The sequence below is a fragment of the Oncorhynchus kisutch genome, linkage group LG20 (genome assembly GCF_002021735.2).
Source record: "Oncorhynchus kisutch isolate 150728-3 linkage group LG20, Okis_V2, whole genome shotgun sequence".
Taxonomy (NCBI): domain Eukaryota; kingdom Metazoa; phylum Chordata; class Actinopteri; order Salmoniformes; family Salmonidae; genus Oncorhynchus; species Oncorhynchus kisutch.
The window spans coordinates 37,520,004-37,543,445 of NC_034193.2; the positions used below are offsets into that span (position 1 = coordinate 37,520,004).

The 23,442-nt window shown below is 41.5% G+C and overlaps 1 protein-coding gene across 4 annotated transcripts in view; it reads left to right on the forward strand.

Moving 5' to 3' along the window:
- LOC109875518 (serine/threonine-protein kinase MARK1) overlaps positions 1–23,442 on the forward strand; it is a 94,554-nt gene that overhangs the window by 63,256 nt on the left and 7,856 nt on the right. For all 4 annotated transcript variants that reach the window (XM_031798887.1, XM_031798890.1, XM_020467843.2 and 1 more), the window contains 10 exons: positions 3,029–3,094; positions 3,539–3,609; positions 5,827–5,883; positions 6,110–6,346; positions 16,132–16,251; positions 16,630–16,729; positions 16,961–17,073; positions 17,632–17,785; positions 22,854–23,026; positions 23,347–23,438. In XM_031798887.1, coding sequence (XP_031654747.1) covers positions 3,029–3,094; positions 3,539–3,609; positions 5,827–5,883; positions 6,110–6,346; positions 16,132–16,251; positions 16,630–16,729; positions 16,961–17,073; positions 17,632–17,785; positions 22,854–23,026; positions 23,347–23,438 — 1,183 coding nt within the window. The remainder of the gene's footprint in view (positions 1–3,028; positions 3,095–3,538; positions 3,610–5,826; positions 5,884–6,109; positions 6,347–16,131; positions 16,252–16,629; positions 16,730–16,960; positions 17,074–17,631; positions 17,786–22,853; positions 23,027–23,346; positions 23,439–23,442) is intronic.

The window sequence follows — 23,442 nt, forward strand, 5'->3', positions numbered from 1 at the left end:
ATTTAGGCTGATGAATCCCATTTTTAGAACTAATCCAAATCTAACGCATCTGACCTCCTGACCTGATGGGAACAGGTTGAAGCAGTAGTTGAGTGGTAGCCTGAGCGCCAGTCTGTTTTAGCGATCATGCCAGCTCTTTGTCACACATTATGTCAAACATGTTTGGCTTGACAATGACAGCTATGTAGTTGCTAAGAGCACACACAGATCTAGGACCAGGCTAGATGAGTGGATGGGCAGGGCTGGCAATTATTAGGGTGGCTTTGCTCTCGATAGCTTGCTTATTGTTTTAGGTGGGATTGTTTAGGGTGAGTTGTGCAGGCAGTCGCTGATATTGAATCTTAGAGGCCATCTTCTGCCATTGTGGCCTTGAGCAGGGCACTTAGGTTCTAAACTGCTCCTGGGATGTGCATATGGGGTTTTGAGGAATTTGAATAAAGAAGGAGACAAATCTGTTTCCTTAAGACAATGGACAATTAAGTAATCGTCATTATATTTTAATAGTCCGGTCAATTTGACTAGAGTCCAACCCTGATCAAACCTTCAGTCTCTTACTACCTTTCTCTTTTCCCGTTCTATGCCCAAAGTAATGAAATGAGTGTGTCAGGAAGGGGGTCATTTCATTCCTTTACTTGTTGAAACAGACTCAGCGTGCTGGTCTCCACTAGAGGTCGACCCGACTTAATTAGGGCCGATTTTCAAGTTTTCATAACAATCGGTAATCGGCATTTTTTGGACGCTGATTACATTGCACTCCACGAAGGAGACTGAGTGGCAGGCTGACTTCCTGTTATGCGAGTGCAGCAAGAAGCCAAGGTAAGGTGCTAGCTAGCATTAAACTTGTCTTGTAAAAAAACCAATCAATCAATTAACATAATCACTAGTTAACTACACTTTGTTGATGATATTACTAGTTGATCTAGCTTGTTCTGCGTTGCATAATATCGACGCGGTGCTTGTTAATTTCGCAAAACAAACACTGTTGTTGCACCAATGTGTACCTAAACATCAATGCCTTTAAAAACAATACACAAGTAAATATTTTTAAACCTGCATATTTAGTTAATATTGCCTGCTAACATTATTTTATTTTAACTAGGGAAATTGTGTCACTTCTCTTGCGTTCAGTGAAAGCAGAGTCAGGGTATATGCAACAGTTTGGGCCGCCTGGCTCGTTGAAAACTGTGTGAAGACTGTTTCTTCCTAACAAAGACTGTAATTAATTTGAATTGTACATAATTATGACATAACATTGAAGGTTGTGCAATGTAACAGCAATATTTAGACTTGGGGATGCCGCCCATTAGATAAAATACGGAACGGTTCTGTATTTCACTGAAAAAAATAACGTTTTATTTTTGAAATGATAGTTTCCAGATTTGACCATATTAATGACCTAAGGCTTGTATTTCTGTGTGTTATGTTATAATTAAGTCTATGATTTGATAGAGTAGTCTGATTGAGCAGTGGTAGGCAGCAGCAGGCTTGTAAGCATTCATTCAAACAGCACTTTCGTACATTTGCCAGCAGCTCTTCGCTGTTCTTCAAGCGTTGAGCTGTTTATGACTTCAAGCCTATCAACTCCCGAGATTAGGCTGGTGTAACCGATGTGAAATGGCTAGCTAGTTAGCGGGGTGCGCGCTAATAGCTTTTCGATCGGTGACGTCACACGCCCTGAGACCTTGAAGTAGTTGTTCCCCTTGCAGAGGGCCACGGCTTTTGTGGAGCGATGGGTAACGATGCTTCGAGGGTGGTTGTTGTCGTTGTTTTCCTGGTTCGAGTCCAGGGAGGAGCGAGGAGAGGGACGGAAGCAATACTGTTACACTGGCAATACTATAGTGCCTATAAGAACATCCAATAGTCAAAGGTATATGAAATACAAATGGTATAGAGAGAAATAGTCCTATAATAACTACAACCTAAAACTTCTTACCTGGGAATTTTGAAGACTCATTTTAAAAGGAACCACCAGCTTTCATATGTTCTGCGCAAGGAACTTAAACGTTAGCTTTTTTACATGGCACATATTGCACTTTTACTTCCTTCTCCAACACTTTGTTTTTGCATTATTTAAACCAAATGGAACATGTTTCATTATTTCATTAAAATGTATTTGTCTGTGACATGTGTCTAAGTCAAAAGCATCCGCACACACACATCATACCCCCCACATGTGTGTGCGCCCGTTTGAAAGAGCCTTTATGCATCCAGAGCAATGAGAAATGAATCACTTTCTTTGTACAAATCATGGCTTAGTTTTTTTTTCATATACACAAAAAGCTTATTTCTCTCTCATGTGTGCACAAATTTGTTTACATCCCTGTTAGTGAGCGTTTCTCCTTTGCCTTTGTGGCATATCAAGAAGCTGATTAAACAGCATGATCATTACACAGGTGCACCTTGTGCTGGGGACAATAAAAGGCCACTTTAAAATGTATAGTTTTGTTACACAATACCACAGATGTCTCAAGTTTTGAGGGAGCGTGCAATTGGCATGCTGACTGCAGGAATGTCCACCAGAGCTGTTGCCAGAGAATTTAATGTTAATTTCTCTACCATAAGCCACCTCCAATGTCGTTTTAGAGAACTTGGAAGTACATCCAACTGGCCTCACAACCTCACGTGTAACCACGCCAGCCCAGTACCTCCACATACGACTTCTTCACCTGCAGGAGTATTTCTGTCTGTAATAAAGCCCTTTTTGTTATAAAAACACATTCTGATTGGCTGGTTCTGGCTCCCCAGTGGGTGGGACCTATGCCCTCCAAGGCCAACCCATGGCCGAGTGTGTGCATCCCTGCCAAGTCATGTGAGATCCATAGATAAAGGCCTAATTCGTTCATTTTAATTGACTGATTACCTTATATGAACTGTAACTCAGTAAAATCTTTCAAATTGTTGCATGTTGCGTTTATATTTTTGTTCGGTATAGATGCACCCTTTTTGTCTGTCAGCTAGTAGTTGACGGGATGTGTTGTTCTCATTGGATGTCTTCACTCATCTACTATTTCTCTCCTTTTCTCTCCAGTTAAATTGTTTGAAGTCATTGAGACTGAGAAGACACTTTATTTGATAATGGAGTACGCCAGTGGTGGTGAGTATGAACAAAATAATGATTGAATCTAAAATGACTGTCTTAACTATAATGCTTCCCCCCCATGCACAGTATTTTATTGGGCAAATTATACATGTTTTGACCATCATTGTCTTTTCCCGGTTCAGTAAGCACACATTCTCTTTCTTTTGAGACATTTGTATATTTTGTCTGCACCTTAAAGAGTAACTGTACTAGCACATTGGCAGACAACTCCCAGGTATTGGAGAGCCGCCTTGTGTGCAGGCTTTTATTCTACATCAGCTAAGATGCCAAATTATTCACATTATTCTGGTGCAAACTGAAGATTGTAATTAGCTGATGACTTGAATCAGGTGTGTTAGAGATTGCCTGGAACAAAAGCTTGCCAAAGCTTTTTGGTTTGCAGTAGATGTTTCCTCCCTCACTCCAGACCTCGCTCTTTCTTTCTCTCGACCTGTCCAGGTGAGGTATTTGACTACTTAGTTGCACATGGAAGGATGAAGGAAAAGGAGGCTCGGGCCAAGTTTCGCCAGGTAAGTTACTGCTAACACTCAGTCACACACAACTGCAGACTCTCATGGACACGGACACACTCCAGCAAGCAAACACACACTTACACACAGAGTATAGCGATACAAGTTACTGCTAACACTCAGTCACACACAACTGCAGACTCACATGGACACGGACACACTCCAGCAAGCAAACACACACTTACACACAGAGTATAGCGATACAAGCGCGTGCGTGCGCACACACACTGCTGAAAACCACTGTGTGAAGAGGTGCAGTGATGTCACCAGACATATCCTCTGTCATCCAGTGGAGAGGGAGGAAAGAAAGGCACTGCAGGAGACGGGTCCGTGCTCTGAATAAATATATGAGCTAATGACCTCCTGGGAACAGTGCGTGTATGACTGCATTTATGTTCCATGTTCTACAGGAAAAGGGGGGATACCTAGTCAGTTGTACAACTGAATGCCTTCAACTGAAATGCGTCTTCCACATTTAAGCCAACCCCTCTGAATCAGAGGTGCAGGGGGCTACCTTAATCGGCATCCACGTCATCGACGCCGGCTGTCTATTAGGGTGTGTGTCATGCCACTGAGTCCTACAGGCGAGGTTGGGCATGTCTCTTACAGTTTGTGTATTCTACAAGCCAGGCAGTGTGAGTTGATTACATCTCAGTAAAGTGTGTGTGTCTGCGAGCGTGTGTGCTCATGAAATTCCCATATCTGTTACTCAGCACGAACAGACCTCATGCTGATTCACCAAGCAGAAACGCAGAACATCATTAGACGTACTTTATTACTCCCCTAGTGTACTTCTCTGTCAACCCACACTGTGTTTTGGCATCGCAGCATCCTTGCGTGACTAAGTGAAAATTTGACTTAAGAGGATTCCCCTTAAGTATATAAGGTTAGTCAATGGCCCCGTCTAGAAACAAGGGACTAGGCCTTTCCTCTAGACTCTAGTGGTAGTCCTTAAGCATCCTAAATCCTTTTATGAAGTGTCTCTCCCAAGTATATAAGGTTTGTGTTGGTCAATGGCCCTGCCCAGAAACAACCCCTAGCCCTATCCACTACCCACCACATTTGTAGATCTGAAGCAATTGGATAGGGTGTAAGGAACATGGCAAAGAATTCAGAGTGCAAGGTCAATCTATTACTATATTGCTGACCCCTATCCAGTCCTTTCAGATCTACCTAGGAGTCAATATAGAATTGCACAAAAAGTCTAAACTGTTCATTTGAATGGTGCAAATGTCTAACCTTTTCTTTGCATCCTTCCTTTACCTCTCCTTTGAGCTAACTGTAAGGTGACCAGATGTCCCCAATTTCCGGGACAGTCCCCGATTCTGGTGACCTGTCCCTGGAAATGTCCCCTATTAGCCCTCAAAGAAAAAAGCAACTCAGAAGTTAAAATGAGTCTGATATTTAAATAATCAAACACTGTATCCAATCAGATTTGCATGTAAAAATGCTGTCTTTCACTGTACCCAACTCGTTTACCTTTTTATGTTAATATTTATCAGTGATAACCTATATTGTAACCACCGCATGAACGACCGTACCTCCAACAGCATAGCTACCAAACTTGGGTGATAGGCTACGATTAAGAACTGTAGAGGGGTAATCCATTTTTCGCGCAGCTAAAATCTGCTCACCTAATCTAGCAGATCAGTTCCCATATTATGTGTCTCAGAATAGGACTGCTGTTCAAGGATCTGCTTTTTTGGATCGTTATGAGATAATATGGACCGAGGGGACCTGATCCTAGGTCAGCATTCCTACTCTGGACATACTTTATGAATTCGGCCCTGGAAAATACGTGTTGTCCTATCCAGTCTTGTCAGAATTGATGTTGCGTTCGCATACCTCGATGGAGGAAGGATGACTTATCTATGTAGCATTCAAACAGAGTACCCTATCTCTGACTGATGAGAGATTTGATTAGCCTTATTGCAAGGAGGCTAATGCAATCCAACCTCTAGGAATGGGGACTAATTAATTTGTAGCGTAGCATAGCTTAGCGGCTAATGTTGACTAGCTGTAGAGATTCATTAGCCATCAGTAGAGCGATTGCGTAGCGGCTAAATCTACCATTGAGATTTGTTGGCTTAGCTTGGTAATTTGTTGATTTAGTTAAATCAAGTGTGTTAATGCTGGGGTAGAAATGTACAGCCTGAGAGACCCCTAGGAATGGATTGGGAAAAAATTGTCCCCCTCCAACAGAATTTTCTCTTTCAGATTGTCTCTGCAGTGCAGTATTGCCATCAGAAGAGGATCGTCCACAGGGATCTGAAGGTGAAAACCAATACCATACATGCTGCTGTAGCATTGGAACTTTACGCCATCAAGGGTCACACACACAGTGACTCACTGTCTGAGTGTGTCTGAGTAGACATTGATCGATACAGATTGAGAGACAGACACTCAGACTCTCTCTCTCTCGATCACTGTATATCCGTCTTTCTGTCTGCTGTGTCTCTCGTATACAGATACTCACCCTCCTCTTCCAATCTCAAATCAGGCTGAGAACCTACTCCTGGACGCAGACATGAACATCAAGATTGCAGACTTCGGCTTTAGCAACGAGTTTACCCTAGGCAGTAAGCTGGACACGTTCTGCGGCTCCCCGCCCTACGCTGCCCCAGAGCTGTTCCAGGGGAAGAAGTATGACGGGCCCGAGGTGGACGTCTGGAGCCTGGGGGTCATACTGTACACACTTGTCAGCGGCTCACTGCCCTTTGATGGACAGAATCTAAAGGTGTGTATGGTGGGGGGTGGTTGTGTGTGTGTGGATTTTGGGGGATATTCTGTATGGAACCTATGGGTAATAATGTTATAGGTATCGGTTGAAGCTCAGTGTTAAATTCCAATATGACACCAATCCCGATAAAAATTCGCAAATCTACTTTATTGTAGGTACACAACACCCTCCCCGCCTCTTTAGTCATGATCATTTTTTTAACAGGGTCATTAGCAATTGAGTTATAGGAGTATTTGTTGTGCCTACCTAGCTAAAATTCTGGACGTCAGATTAAAATGAGACTATAGCATCCATAAAATGACCCGTCTTTTAAGAAACAACGATGTGCTACCCTTTTGTAGCATTTCTGACAATGTTAACATGTTTGTTTTTTTGCCCAAATGCCGAGTAATAACACTGGGTCGGTTGCTCGGCAACAACACAGCTACTTGCACCATGCTGCCAGTCATATGTGTATGCAAACAAACCTAGGTTACTGTACATAGCTAGCTATATGGTGGTATTCAAGCTGAGGTTAATTCATAAATGCAGATATTTTGGTTAGCTAGGAAGCTAACTAGCAAACATTAGCTTGCTTGTACAAAGTCCCGCAGCTGTCCTCTGAAGCCAGCTAACACTTGTCAGCTGAAAGCTAGCTAGCTAATGGACAGGCAAATAAAGGTAGCTGGCCAATGAATGTAGTTTTGATTAGCTAGGTAGGTAGCTCGCAATCTAATGCAATGTTAGACGAGAGCTAACGCTGGCTAGGTAGCTAACCAACAAGCGAGGAAAGCTAGCTATATTTAGCCATGTAAGGTTTTTCACATAAGAAAGTCATCATGTGTTAACTGCTGATCTAATCTGAGCACAAAAAAATATGCTCAAATAAACTAGCGAACGTCCTTGGCTGCTATGAAAGCCAATTTAACTTTAACTAGCTAAGTAACTTAAGCCACCCGAAGACTGTAATGTTGGCTAACGTTGATGGCCAGATCATTCACCACAATATATCATACTTTCTTACGCAAAATATAAGTACCGTAATTTCCGGACTATAAGCCGCTACTTTATTCCCACACTTTGAACCTCGCGGTTTATACAATGACGCGGCTAATATATGGATTTTTCCCGCTTTCACAAGATTCATGCCGCCAAAAAACTGAGCACCGTCACATAATGTGACGTAAATCGAGCGCGCTCAAACATCCCATCATTCTGATTACGGTAGTAATTTTGTCACCCTCATGGCAAAGACACGGAGAAATGCATATGATGCAGCTTTCAAGTTGAAGGCGATCGATCTGGCTGTTGGAAAAGGAAATAGAGCTGCTGCATCGGAGCTTGGCCTTAATGAGTCGATGATAAGATGTTGGAAACAGCAGCGTGAGGAACTGACTCAGTGCAAAAATACAACAAAAGCTTTCAGAGGGAAGAAAAGCAGATGGCCCAAAGTATTTGCAGCCACTCGACATCAGTGTAAATCGTGCATTTAAGGTGGCGCTCCTTGTTCAGTGGGAGACTTGGATGACAAGTGGGGAGAAATCCTTCACTAAAACGGGCCGCAGGCAAAGAGCATCTTATGGTCAAGTCTGCCAGTGGGTCCTGACAGCGTGGAGCATTGTCAAAAAATCCACTATCATCAACGGGTTTCGAAAGGCTGGACTGCTGCATGTTGAAGGGGCAGCATGAGCTCATCGGGGTATTTGCCTCCGGATGAAAGTGATGAGAGCGACAATGAAAACGATCCAACATCGGATGAAGGCTATTCTGAGGCTATTCAAATCCGACACCGAAGGAGATGACTTCAGTGGTTTCAGTGCACAGGAGGAGGAAGATAGTGACCAATGGCTTTCTTGGTAGGCTACTGTTTTAATTTTTGTTACAAGCTGTGTTTCGTTAAAGCCTATTTATTTTTGTTACAAGCCGTGTTTCGTTAAAGCCTATTTATTTTTGTTACAAGCCGTGTTTCGTTAAAGCCTATTTATTTTTGTTACAATGCCGTGTTTCGTTTAAAGGCTGTGTAAAGTTAATTTGTTTCAATGTACCGGTAGGCACCTGCGGCTTATAGACATGTGCGGCTTATTTATGTACAAAATACATATTTTTTAAATAATTCAGTGGGTGCGGTTTATATTCAGTTGCGCTTAATAGTCCAGCAATTACGGTAGTTAGTTAATGTTACTTTGGGAAACTGCCAAGCTAATCACTTTCATTTGCATTGTACAGACCGAGCTACGGTAACGTTAAGACGAGGTAGCCAGATTTCAGACATGATAAACACTGCAGTTGGCTACGCTACATTTCCTCGACTAAGAACAACCAAGACCACAACACAAACTATAACAGAGAAAACAAATTGCTTTGTTAAGAAACAGTAAATTAGCTATGTTGAACCGCATATAATATATGGTTGAACCCCAAACGCACATGTACAGATAACCATCAGTTGCCCTTTCCAAGGCTAACAGCATCGCTGTTTCAAACACATGTTGAATAAATTCCAGCTCTGGCATAAACAAACTCCCTCTCCTGGCGTCTTTACCCAAATGTGTGCTGACTGATCAACAGTGTCAAATGACTTTTCAGTGTGTACACAGAAAATCCAAAATCGCCATACACAAGTAAAACATAGTCGGGGCTCCACACGCTGCACCAGGTGAAAATAACAACATCAGAATCATTGCTTGGTTACGTGACTTGCTGTGTGCCAGTTTGGTCTCATAGATTAGAAGCAACATACTAAATGTAAATCAAGGAGACTGAAATTAGTATGATATGTTACATTTGGTATGCTTACAAAAAACAGAATGTTCCTATTTCTGAAGTTAATCTCTATTTTAGGTGTAAATGGCATGTTATAGAAGGGTCCGGACACTTTTTGTTGGTGTGTGATTTGGCTTGTTTTTGAGAAATTTTCCTCAGCCGCAATTCGATTCCTCATTGCTTGTTGAGCATTATCGGTACACAACGATGAACAAAAGCTCCAAAAATAGATTTTCTTTAAAACGGCATTGTTGGTTAAGGGCTTGTGAGTAAGCATTTCACTGTAAGGTCAACAGTTGTTGTATTCGGCGCACGTGACACGCTCTCAGTATATTTATGTAGATATTTCAGGCCAAGCGTGTCCTGTGGGCAGCACAGCTGGTAAAAGAAACATCTGGAGTCGCACAAAATGGATTATAACGTTGCAGAAAAGTTCAGAATGATACAATTTCATGTGTACAACATCTAAAGACCTGTATCACTATACTGTAATGAAACAGCAGGGAGCAGGTCTCAAACCCTCAACCTGCTAGCCCGAAATCCAGCGCGCGGTTATAAACCCCAGGGTCGTTACAATACTGAGAGCAAGTCTGTTTCTAAAAGGACATGCCCTGATTAGGGGTCGACCGATTATGATTTTTCAACGTTGATACCGATTATTGAAGGACAAAAAAGCCGATAGCTATTAATCAGCCAATTTTGAAAATGTATTTGTAATAATGACAATTACAACAATACTGAATGAACACTTATTTTAACTTAATATAAAACATCAATAAAATCAATTTAGCCTCAAATAAATAATGAAACATGTTCAATTTGGTTTAAATAATGCAAAAACAAAGTGTTGGAGAAGAATGTAAAAGTGCAATATATGCAATATGTAAGAAAGCTAACGTTTAAGTTCCTTGCTCAGAACATGAGAACATATGAAAGCTGGTGGTTCCTTTTAACATGAGTCTTCAATATTACCAAGTAAGAAGTTTTAGGTTGTAGTTATTATAGGAATTATAGGACTATTTCTCTCTATACCATTTGTATTTCATATACCTTTGACTATTGGATGTTCTTATAGGCACTTTAGTATTGCCAGTGTAACAGTATAGCTTCCGTCCCTCTCCTCACTCCTACCTGGGCTCGAACTAGGAACACATCGACAACAGACACCCTCGAAGCAGCGTTACCCATGCAGAGCAAGGGGAACAACTACTCCAAGTCTCAGCGAGTGACGTTTGAAATGCTATTAGCGCGCACCCCGCTAACTAGTTAGCCATTTCACATCACATTGTTACACCAGCCTAATCTCAGGAGTTGATAGGCTTGAATTCATAAACAGCAGAGCTGCTGGCAAAACACACGAAAGTGCTGTTTGAATGAATGCTTATGAGCCTGCTGGTGCCTACCATCGCTCAGACCGCTCTATCAAATCATAGACTTAATTATAACATAATAACACACAGAAATACAAGCCTTAAGTCATTAATATGGTCGAATCCGGAGACTATCATCTCGAAAACAAAACATTTATTATTTTAGTGAAATACGGAACCGTTCTGTATTTTATCTAACGGGTGGCATCCATCAGTCTAAATATTCCTTTTACATTGCACAACCTTCAATGTTATGTCATAATTCCGTAAAATTCTGACAAATTAGTTCGCAATGAGCCAGGTGGCCCAAACTTGCATATACCCTGACTCTGCGTGCAATGAACGCAAAAGAAGTGACACAATTTCACCTGGTTAATATTGCCTGCCAACCTGGATTTCTTTTACCTAAATATGCAGGTTTAAAAATATATACTTCTCTGTATTGATTTTAAGAAAGGCATCGATGTTTATTGTTAGGTACACGTTGGAGCAACGAATGCGCACTGCATCGATTATGTACAACGCAGGACATGCTAGATAAACTAGTAATATCATCAACCATGTAAAGTTATAACTAGTGATTATGATTAAGTTTAATGCTAACTAGCAACTTACCTTGGCTGCTTACTGCATTCGCGTAACAATCGGGCTCCTCGCGAAGGGAGGTGGTTAGAGTGTTGGACTAGTTAACCGTAAGGTTGCAAGATTGAATCCCTGAGCTGACGAGGTACAAATCTGTTGTTCTGCCCCTGAACAAGGCAGTTAACCCACCATTCCTAGGCCGTCATTGAAAATAAGAATGTGTTCTTAACTGACTTACCTAGTTAAATAAAGATTGAATAACGGTGTAAAAAAAAAAAAAACTTGAAATTGGCCCTAATTAATCGGCCATTCTGATTAATCGGTCAACCTCTAGCCCTGATACTGCACAACGAGAAATTGGGAAGTGAATCGCGAATAGTGTAAGTTTCTCAAAAACGAGCCAAATCACACAAAAAAGTATATTGACCCTTCTATAACATCCCATATACATCAAAAATAGAGATTTACTTCAGAAATTTGACAATAACTAATTCTCAGTTATGGCAAAAACAAGGATGGTTTGCTGGGGTGGAAGGATAGGCATATAACGTGAATGTCTAGCAACCCAAAAGTTGAGTGTTCAAATCTCACCATGGACAACTTTAGCATTTTAGCTAATTACCAACGTTGTACTACTACGTAGTACTACTTACTACTTTTTAGCTACTTTTCAACTACTTAGCATGTTAGCTTGTCTGTAGAGCTTCGAGGCAGGATTGTGTCGAGACACAGATCTGGGGAAGAGTACCAAGAAATGTTTGCAGCAGGAAAGGTCCCCAAGAACACAATGGCCTCAATCATTCTTAAATGAAAGAAGTTTGGAACCACCATGACTCTTCCTAGAGCTACTCGCCCGGCAAAACTGAGCAATTGGAGCCTTGGTCAGGGAGGAGACCATGAGCCCGATGATCATTGACAGAGCTCAATAATTCCTCTGTGGAGATGGGAGAACCTTACAGAACGACAACCATCTCTGCAGCACTACACCAATAAGGCCTTTATGGTAGAGTGGAAGCCTCTCCTCAGTAGAAGGCACATGACCACGCACTTGGAGTTTGCCAAAAGGGAACCTAAAGGACTCCAACCATGAGAAACAAGTTTCTCTGTAATATGCCAGGGAGATAGCAACGGTGTATATAAGAAAGTAATACTACATGTATGTTGTGTGATAAGCTGTTAGTAGCCCATGTGCCTCATCCTAATAATTTGGTACCTTTCCCCCTCATAATTGGGGCGGCAGGGTAGCCTAGTGGTTAGAGCGTTGGACTAGTAACCGAAAGGTTGCAAGTTCGAATCCCCGAGCTGACAAGGTACAAATCTGTCATTCTGCCCCTGAACAGGCAGTTAACCCACTGTTCCTAGGCCGTCATTGAAAATAAGAACTGACTTGCCTAGTAAAATAAAGGTAAAAATAAAATAAAATAATTTAGCCTACTGTTCTGACTTGGTGGTACACATGTAGCCTGTAGCCTGTTTTAGAGAAACGTCATCATCGAATATTGTAAGACCAGTGTGTGCTTATATGCCCCCTTTTATTTATCCTATGGTTCCGACATGGTGTACAGGGAGAATATTGTGAGGATGGCCCATGTTCTGAATTATTTTTCAAAAGTGCTGAACAAATTGTTGTATCAAAGGTTTTAAAACACCTACTCATTCAAGGGTTTTTCTTTATTTTTACTATTTTCTATATTTTGAATAATAGTGAAGACATCAACTATGAAATAACACATATGGAATAATGTATTAACCAAAAAAGTGTTAAACAAATCTAAATATATTTTATATTTGAGATTCTTCAAATAGACAACTTTTCCATGATGATAGCTTTGCACACTCTTGGATTTCTCTCAACCAGCTTCATGAGGTAACCACCTGGAATGCCTTTCAATTATAAGTTAATTTGTGGAATTATTCTACTCCTTAATGCGTTTGAGATACTACAGTCCATCATTACTTTAAGACATGGAGGTCAGTCAATCCGGAACATTTCAAGAACTCTGACAGTTTCTTCAAGTGCAGTCGCAAAACCCATCAAGCGCTATAATGAAACTGGCTCTCATGAGGACCGCCACAGGAAAGGAAGAGTCGGAGTTACCTCTGTTGCAGAGAATAAGTTCATTAGTTACCAGCCTCAGAAATTTCAGCCCAAATAAATGCTTCACTGAGTTCAAGTAACAGACGCAGCTCAACATCAACTGTTCAGAGGAGAATGTGTGAATCAGGCCTTCATGGTAGAATTGCTGCAAAGAAACAACTACTTAACGACACCAATAAGAAGAGACTTGCTTGGTCCAAGAAACACGAGCAATGGACATTAGACCCGTGGAAATTTGTTCCAACCGCAGTGTCTTTGTGAGACCGTGTGGCTCAACGGATGATCTCCGCATGTATATTTCCCACCGTAAAGCAGGTGGTGTGGGGGTGCTTTGCTGGTGACACTTGTCTGTGACTTATTTAAACATTCAAGGCACATTTAACCAGCACAGCATTCTATCACATTCTACCACAGCATTCTGTAACGATACTCCATCACATCTGGTTTGAGCTTAGTGTGACTATCATGTGTTTTTTGCAACAGGACAATGTCCAAACCAGCTTCACCTGGAATGCTTTCCAACAATCTTGGCGTTCCCACATATATTGAGTACTTGTTGGCTGCTTTTCCTTCACTCTGCGGTCCAAACCATCTCAATTGGGTTGAGGTTGGGTGATTGTAGAGGCCAAGTCATCTGATGCAGTACTCCATCACTCTCCTTCTTGGTCAAATAGCCCTTAAACAGTCTGAAGGTGTGTTTGGTCATTGCCCTGTTGAAGAGCGAGAAGAGAAAAAAAGTGCCACTAAGCGTAAACCAGATGGGATGGGTTAATACTGCATAATGCTGTTGTAGCCATACTGGTTAAGTGGGCCTTATTCACCAACCAATTTGAATTTTGGACGCCGATTATGGCCGATTTACATTGCAATCCATGAGGAAACTGTGTGGCAGGCTGATCACCTGTTACGCGAGTGCAGCGTCAGAAGCAACTTGTGGCTGCAATGAGTATGTTGCTAGCTAGCATTAAACTTATCTTATGAAAAACAATCAATCTTCACATAATCACGTTAGCTACACATGATTGATGATATTACTAGTTTAACTAGCTTGTCCTGCGTTGCATATAATCAATGCGGTGCCTGTTAAATTATCATCGATTCACAGCCTAATTCAACTTCGCCAAACGGGTGATTTAAAAAAAATCTATATAAATTATTACTTTTGTTTTTACCTTTTATTTAACTAGGCAAGGTAGTTAAGAACAAATATTCTTAATTTCAATGACAGCCTAGGAACAGTGGGTTAACTGCCTTGTTCAGGGGCAGAATGACAGATTTTTACCTTGTCAGCACCGGCATTCGATCTTGCAACCTTTCGGTTACTAATCCAACGCTCTAACCGCTAGGTTACCTTCCGCCTCATGATTTTACAAAACCATATTCTCAATAAAAGCACATTCATTGCACAAATGTACCTAACCATAAACATCAATGCCTTTCTTAAAGTCAATACACAGAATTATATATTTTTTTACCTGCATAATTTGGTAAAATAAAAGCATTTTGGCAGGCAATATTAACTAGGGAAATTGTGTCACTTCTCTTGCGTTCAGTGCAAGCAGAGTCCGGGTATATGCATCCGTTTGGGCCGCCTGGCTTGTTCCAACCTGTGTTTCTTCCTAACAAAGACGGTAATTAATTTGCCAGAATTGTACATAATTATGACATAACATTGAAGGATGTGCAATGTAACCTCAATATTTAGACTTAGGGTTGCCACCCTTTAGATAAAATACGTAACGGTTCCGTATTTCACTGAAAGAATAAACGTTTTGTTTTTGAAATTATAGTTTCCGGATTTTACCATATTAATGACCCAAAGCTCGTGTTTCTGCATGTTATTATGTTATAATTAAGTCTATGATTTGATAGAGCAGTCTGACTGAGCGGTAGTAGGCAGCAGCAGGCTTGTAAGCATTCATTCAAACAGCACTTTCCTGCGTTTGCCAGCAATGCTGGAAACGCAGTGCTGTTTATGACTTCAAGCCTATCAACTCCCGAGATTAGGCTGGCAATACTAAAGTGCCTATAAGAACATCCAATTGTCAAAGGTATATGAAATACAAATGGTATAGAGAGAAATAGTCAACGTGTCATAATTCCCATAATAACTACAACCTAAAACTTCTTAACTGGGAATATTGAACCACCAGCTTTCATATGTTATGAGCAAGGAACTTGAGCTTTTTTACATGGCACATAATGCACTTTTACTTTCTTCACCACACTGTGTTTTTGCGTTACAAATCACGGTATTGTGAAAGCACCTCCTCTAAGAGTATGAATCAGGCTGTTTGAGGACGTTTGAATCCGAAGCAACCTGCCTACACATAGCTACTGTAGTAGGTCAAAGCTGTGTGCTAGAAAACCTTGCTATAGCATGGATGGAATAGGCATTGTGGTGCTCATGTGAATTTCCTTTTTCGGCTTCAGACCAATGCCTATTCTCAATTTTTTTTTTTTTGATAGGCCAACATACTTGATTGTGTGGTGGGGCATGGGATGGATGTATGGAACAGATGTAAGGATAAAGCGAGATGGACGGTAGTCTGGAGGTCATCCTTTATGCCCTTTGATTCTCCCAAGGGGAGGTGTGTGTGGAGACACTTATTTCTGATGTGGAACACATCATTCTCCTTCAGTTGCTACCGTAGTCAAATACTGCTGTTTCAGTTGTTCCACAGTTCTCATTGCTAGAACGTTTTTTTTGTCACACTTAAAGTTACGTAGGCCTTATACAGTACTGCAAAACAAAACACTGTTTTTGGTCACACTATTTGACATGGTCCAATTACATATTTAACATTTTCATGCCAAATAAAGTGTTGAGTGGTAGTCTTTCTCTTCCTTTGGCCAAAAAGTCTCATCCACTGTTATTGTTAATTGTCCTGTGTAGGAGCTGAGAGCGAATGCTAAGAGGGAAGTATCGTATTCCTTTCTACATGTCTAGAGACTCAACCAAAACCTCTACTCTCTATATCCCTCCATAGGAGCTGAGAGAGCGAGTGCTGCGAGGGAAGTATCGTATTCCGTTCTACATGTCTACAGACTGTGAAAACCTGCTGAAGAAACTGTTGGTGCTCAACCCTGGCAAACGGAGCAGCCTGGAGGTAAGAGAGTGCGAGCAACACACACTGACACATACGCGAATGTACGGTCACACACACATGCATGGACACACGCTTCTAGACTCAAACACATACCACATGTGCATGCTCATACAGACATGTAGATATAGAAATCTCTAGTTCACATCTACACTTTGCTTTCATGGAACTAAAGAAGACATGTTAAACAGATGGCTTCTAGACGCTGGAACACTTTGATGTGTTGCTCAGTTTTTTTTTTCTTCTACATCTTACTAAATCCAACATGAGCATACAGATGTACAAAGTATCATGTTTTTCACTATGCTGAAGCTGTTTAGTCCTCTCTATCTTTGTCTCTCTTTGTCCATTGGTCCATCTAACTGTCTGTCTGCCCCTCAGCAAATCATGAGAGACCGCTGGATGAACGTGGGCCATGAGGAGGAGGAGCTGAAGCCCCATCAGGAACCGGAACCCGACTGGAACGACACCAAACGGATAGGTCAGTCACACACGCCCAATATCATGAAAGTCTGATTGGATTCTCTCCCTTCCTCACTTATGGGCTGTTTTGTAACACGCTATATTTTATGAAAAATATCAATTCCATGCCACAATATGATAAAATAGAATAATGTTATTATTCTTAAGGGAACTTCAGGTGTTACATTATATTACTACCCTGTTCATGCCATTCATTCATTGTGTTATGTTCCCTCCTCTCTCCCTACAGAACTGATGATAACCATGGGCTTCCCCAAAGAGGACATCACAGATGCGTTAACAGGACAGAAGTACGATGAGACCATGGCCACTTACCTCCTTTTGGGCAGGAAACCAGCCGAGGTGAGACATGGGCTATAGCCATAATAATGACAGACTTCACAAACAAACAATTCATGTGTATCCTATGGATACGCACATTAAAGACTTACTCCTTTATTTGAAATCCACAAAACGGCAGCTTCACCACTTGGTTTGCTATAAAGCTGAGGGAAGGGGCAACCACACTCAAATTTTTATTAGGAGATATGGATCAAGGACTGACAGTCCATGAGGTCAAAATTATAGTTTAAACTGTGTTTTAAAGCTATACTTTAGACTGAAATAATCATACACAGCGGTTAACTTCCTGCTTACCAGACATCAACAACAACAAAATTCTAATCCACCAAGACTGCCATTATTTCCTCTTCCCAATGTACGCCCTCCCTTGAAGCATGGGAAGAGCCAATAGTGGCGGTCTTGGTAGGTTAGAATTTTCTTGTTGATTTCTAAACAGGAATTCGCCCCACTGATGGCATATTGCAGTCTACCTTTAAGTCTACATGACCACCACGTTATAATGTGTGCAATGGCTCTTTTTGTTTTTTCAAATGCCCCCCCCCTCCTTTCATTGGACAGTTTGAGGGGAGCGAGTCGCTGTCCAATAGCAACCTGTGTCAAAGGTCACGGCCCAGCAGCGAGGCCAACAACAGTTCCAGCCAATCGCCTGCCCACTCCAAGGTCACACGCAGCATATCGGCCAACCAGAAGCAGCGGCGCTTCAGCGACCATGGTAAGGACGGCATTGTCGACCGTCTTGAATCTCATGGCACAAGACTTGAGTTTTATCACCATTATTAAAGAAAATATAGTTATAATATATTGGCTAATCGTAGCTTAAAGAGTTATGGATTTTGGCATTTTTATGTCTCTGTGTCCAGTATATAAAGCAAGTTATAGTTAGTAGAGCAGGGCTCTCTCCAACCATGTTCCTGGAGTGCTACGGTCCTGTAGGTTTTCAATCCAACCCTAATGTAGTTCACCTTGTTGTGCCTTGAGAAAGTATTCACACCCCTGGACCTTTTCCATATTTTGTTGCTACAGCCTGAATTTAAAATTGATTAAATTAAATTGTGTGTCACTGGCATTGGTGAAGTTTGGATGGCGTATCAATACACCCAGTCACTACAAAAATACAGGCGTCCTTTCTAACTCAATTGCCGGGGAGGAAGGAAACCCCTCAGGGATTTCACCATGAGGTCAATGGTGACTTTAAAAAAAAAACGGTTACAGAGCTTAAAGGTTATGATAGGTGAAAACTGAGCATGGATCAACAACATTGTAGTTACTCCACAATACTAACCTAAATGACGGGGTGAAAAGAAGGAAGCCTCAACAGAATAAAAAATATTCCAAAATATGCATCCTGTTTGCAGTAAGGCACTAAAGTAAAACTGCAAGAAATGTGGCAAAGAATTTAACTTTGTCCTCAATGCAAAGTGTTATGTTTGGGGAAAACACGAGAGTACCATTCTTCATTCTTTCAAGCATGGTGGTGGCTGCATTGGGTTTTTTAGGATAAAAAGGAATAGAGTTAAGCACAGGAAAAATCCTAGAGGAAAACCTGTTTCAGTCTGCTTTCCACCAGACACTGGAAGACAAATTCACCTTTCAGCAGGACAATAACCTAAAACACAATGCCAAATATACACTGGAGTTGCTGACCAAGACTGACATTGAACGTTCCTGAGTGGCCTAGTTACAGTTTTGACTTGAATCGGCTAGAAAAATCTATGGCAAGACTTGAAAATGGCTGGCTAGCTCAACAACCAACTTGACAGAGCTTGTCTTTTTTTTCACCTGTATTTAACCAAGTAGGCTAGTTGAGAACAAATTCCAGCTGCGACCTCATTTACAACTGCGACCTGGCCAAGATAAAGCAAAGCAGTGCGACACAAACAACAACAACAGAGTTACACATGGAATAAACAAACACAGTCAATAACACAATAGAAAAAAGTCTATATACAGTGTGCAAATGAGGTAAGGCAATAAATAGGCCGTAGTGGCGAAATAATTACAATTTAGCAATTAAACACTGGAGTGATAGATGTGCAGAAGATGAATGTGCAAGTAGAGATACTGGGGTGCAAAGGAGCTAAATAAATACAGTATGAGGATGAGGTAGTTGGATGGGCTATTTACAGATGGGCTATGCACAGGTGCAATGATCTGTGAGCTGCTCTGACAGCTGATGCTTGAAGTTAGTGAGAGAGAGAAGAATCTCCAGCTTTAGTGATTATTGCAGTTCGTTCCAGTCATTGGCAGCAGAGAACTGGAAGGAAAGGTGGCCAAAGGAAGAATTGGCACTGTGATAGACTGCATCCAATTTGCTGAGGAGAGTGTTGGAGGCTATTTTGTAAATGACATCGCCAAAGTCGAGGATTGGTAGAATGTTCAGTTTTACGAGGTTATGTTTGGCAGCATGAGTAAAGGATGCTTTGTTGCGAAATAGGAAGCCGATTCTAGATTTAATTTTGGATTGGAGATGCCTAACCAGACACCTTGGAATTTGTAGTTGTCCACATATTCTAAGTCAGAACCATCCAGCGTAGTGATGCAAGTTGGGTGGGCGGGTGTGGGCAGCGATCGGTTGAAGAGCATGCATTTAATTTTACTTGCATTTAAGAGCAGTTGGAGGCCACGGAAGGAGAGTTGTATGGCATTGAAGCTCGTCTGGAGGTTAGTTAACATAGTGTCCAAAGAAGGGCCAGAAGTATACAGAATGGTGTCGTCTGCGTAGAGGTGGATCAGCAGCAAGAGCGACGACATTGATGTATACAGAAAAAAAGAGTCGGCCCGAGAATTGAACCCTGTGGTACCCCATAGAGACTGCCAGAGGTCCAGACAACAGGCCCTCCGATTTGACACACTGGACTCTGTCTGTGAAGTAGTTGGTGAAACAGGAGAGGGAGTCATTTGAGAAACCAAGGCTGTTGAATGTGCTGAGAAGAATACGGTGATTGACAGATTCGAAAGCCTTGGCCAGGTCTATGAATACTGCACAGTATTGTCTCTTATCAATGGAGGTTATGATATCATTTAGGACCTTGAGCGTGGCTGAGGTGCACCCATGACCAGCTCGGAAACCAGATTGCATAGCAGAGAAGGTACGGTGGGATTAGAAATGGTCGGTGATCTGTTTAACTCTGCTTTCGAAGACCTTAGAAAGGCAGGGTAGGATAGATATACAGTTGAAGTCGGAAATTTACATACACTTATGTTGGCGTCATTAACTCGTTTTTCAACCACTCCACAAATGTCTTGTTAACAAACTATAGTTTTGGCAAGTCGGTTAGGACATCTACTTTGTGCATGACACAAGTCATTTTTCCAACAATTATATCACAATTCCAGTGGGACAGAAGTTACACTACACTAAGTTGACTGTGCCTTTAAACAGCTTGGAAAATTCCAGAAAATTATGTCATGGCTTTAGAAGTGTCTGATAGGCTAATTGACATCATTTGAGTCAATTGGAGGTGTACCTGTGGATGGATTTCAAGGCCTACCTTCAAACACAGTGCCTCTTTGCTTGACATCGTGGGAAAATCAAAAAGAAATCAGCAAAGACCTCAGAAAACAATTGGAGACCTCCAAGTGTGGTTCATCCTTGGGAGCAATTTCCAAACACCTGAAGGTACCATGTTCATCTGTACAAACAATAGTACTCAAGTATAAACACCATGGGACCACGCAGCCGTCATACCGCTCAGGAAGGAGACACATTCTGTCTCCTAGAGATGAAGTACTGTTGTGCGAAAAGTGCAAATCAATCCCAGAACAACAGCAAAGGACTTTGTGAAGATGCTGGAGGAAATGGGTACAAACGTATCTATATCCACAGTAAAACGAGTCCTATATCGACATAACCTGAAAGGCAGCTCAGCAAGGAAGAAGCCACTGCTCCAAAACCACCTTGGAAAAGCCAGACTATGGTTTGCAACTGCACATGGGCACAAAGATTGTACATTTTGGAGAAATGTCCTCTGGTCTGATGAAACAAAAACAGGACTGTTTGGCCATAATGACCATCGTTATGTTTGGAGGAAAAAGGGGGAGGCTTACAAGCCGAAGAACATCATCCCATCCGTGAAGCACGGCAATGCTACCAAATACTAATTGAGTGTATGTAAACTTCTGACCCACTGGGAATGTGATGAAAGAAATAAAAGCTGAAATGGATCATTCTCTCTACTATTATTCTGACATTTCACATTCTTAAAATAAAGTGGTGATCCTAACATTTTTACTAGGATTAAATGTCAGGAATTGTGAAAAAACTGAGTTTAAATGCATTTGGCTGCATGTAAACTTCCGACTTCAACTGTATATATTTAATTTTCAATACATTTGAAAACATTTCTAAAAACATGTTTTCTCTTTGTCATTTTGGAGTATTGTGTACAGATGGATAGGGGGATAATTTAAGCTGTAACACAACAAGATGTGGACTAGGTCAAGGGGGTATGAATACTTTCTGAAAGCACTGTAATTAGGTGGTTGATGAGCTGAATCAGGTAAGTTACAACTGGGGTTGGATTAAAAAAAGCTACAGGAACAGGGTTGGAGAGCCCTTGTCTACTGCGGTACTCTCTTCCCATAGAGTACCGCAGTACAAACCAATAACCATAAAACCTAGCGGTCAAACAAGGAAATGGTTTCATTATCTATCCCATAGTGGATTGTAAAAACACTTAAAATAAGGACTGTGTTTCGTGTAGGCTTACCCTGGCGTAATGTTTTGATTACCGTGTTAATCTCTCTAGGACAAGGTGGCTTTTATGGTATTTAACCCCCAAAAAGGACATTCTAATTAGCTGCTAATGTGGTTATCATAAATAACTACAAATGCTATGGTGATCTGGATGAGACTGATGAGTCGAGGCAAAGGTAAGATTATGTGGATTAACTATGTTAGCTAAATGTAGTAATGAATAAATTGGCTACATTTCTTTAAATAGGCAATTCTGTGAAATGTCTTGTGCAAGTTTTAAATTGACACCACCAAAGGGGACACTCCTAGCAAAGGTGTCAGCTAGAGATGACGTGCAGAGGCATGCAGGGATTTGTAGTCTTGCATGATGTCTACTTTGATGCTAATGAGTATTTTTGAATCTGAGAGTAAATGGAATATATAAGTCATCTTGTCCGAGAGCAATTTACATAGTTATCAAAACGTCACGCCAGGGTTAGCCTACACGAAACACAACCCGTATTTTAAGTGTTTCTACAATTCCCAATGGTAAAAATGAATTGTGGAGAAATGATTGGAATCATTTCCCTGTTTGACTACTAGGTGTTATGGGTATTATGACACCTCCACTGTGGGGCTCTATAGACTTCCAGCCATTGTGCTAATGGTAGTTAACAATTGCGCTAATGGTAGTTGGCAACTTCCTTCAAACTAAACAAGTTCATCTGACTCTGGGGAAGTAGATAGTGCTTCATTGCCAAAATCCTGAAATATCTCTTTAAGTTGAACTGATTAGCCTCAGGAAGTTCCCTTTACACTTGAACCGTGTGCAACACGTGCAAGCAGAGCTTTCTTTACATGTGGCCTAATATAGTACATCCAATGGAAATGTTTAATTACTTAACGCCAGTAGGTATTTTAGGTGGATGCCAGTCAATAAAACACACAAATGTAGTTTTAACTGTTCAACTAGCATTATTATATAAACGTTCTGCATTGACTGAAGTTAAATGATATTTGCCCTAACTCTGCGGAAACCACAATGGGGACTTCCTTGTTTAAAAAATAAAGTCCATGCTGTTGTCATTGCTCTGTGGCTCCTCAGTGGCGCCCTCTATCCCCCCGTCTATGTCCTACACCAAGCGGGCGCAGGCCAACAGCGTGGAGAGCGACAAGGGCGATGCTGCCCACAAGCTTGGCACGGCCGGTTCCAAGGCTGACGTGCCCACCTCGCCTCTGGTGGCACAGGAGAGGAAGAAGTCATCCACCGCCTCAGGGGTGAGAGATCAAAGTGCCCTTTTGGGGGTCAAAATGCTATGCATTATAATATTCAGAGGGCTACTGTTTCTGCCTCCAAATAAGCAGGGGATGACTGGCACAAAGTAGTTTTCTATCACAAAATGTACAGGAAAGTTAGTCATTCCCAAAGTCATTTAGAACCTATCAGACTAGTCATAACTAGTCACTAGATGCTTTGCTTCCATTATGGTTTTTATTTTGTGGGATGGTCAGAACAGAAATAGTCTACATTGTGAATTAAGTTATTAAAGGCTGTGTGTTTCTGTGTGCGTGTCTGTGTGCGTGTGTGTGACCCATAGAACAGCAACGCTATGACCAGGAGGAACACGTACGTGTGTGAGCGGTCGAGCACAGATCACTACACGGCCATTCCCAATGGCAAGGACAGCAGGTGA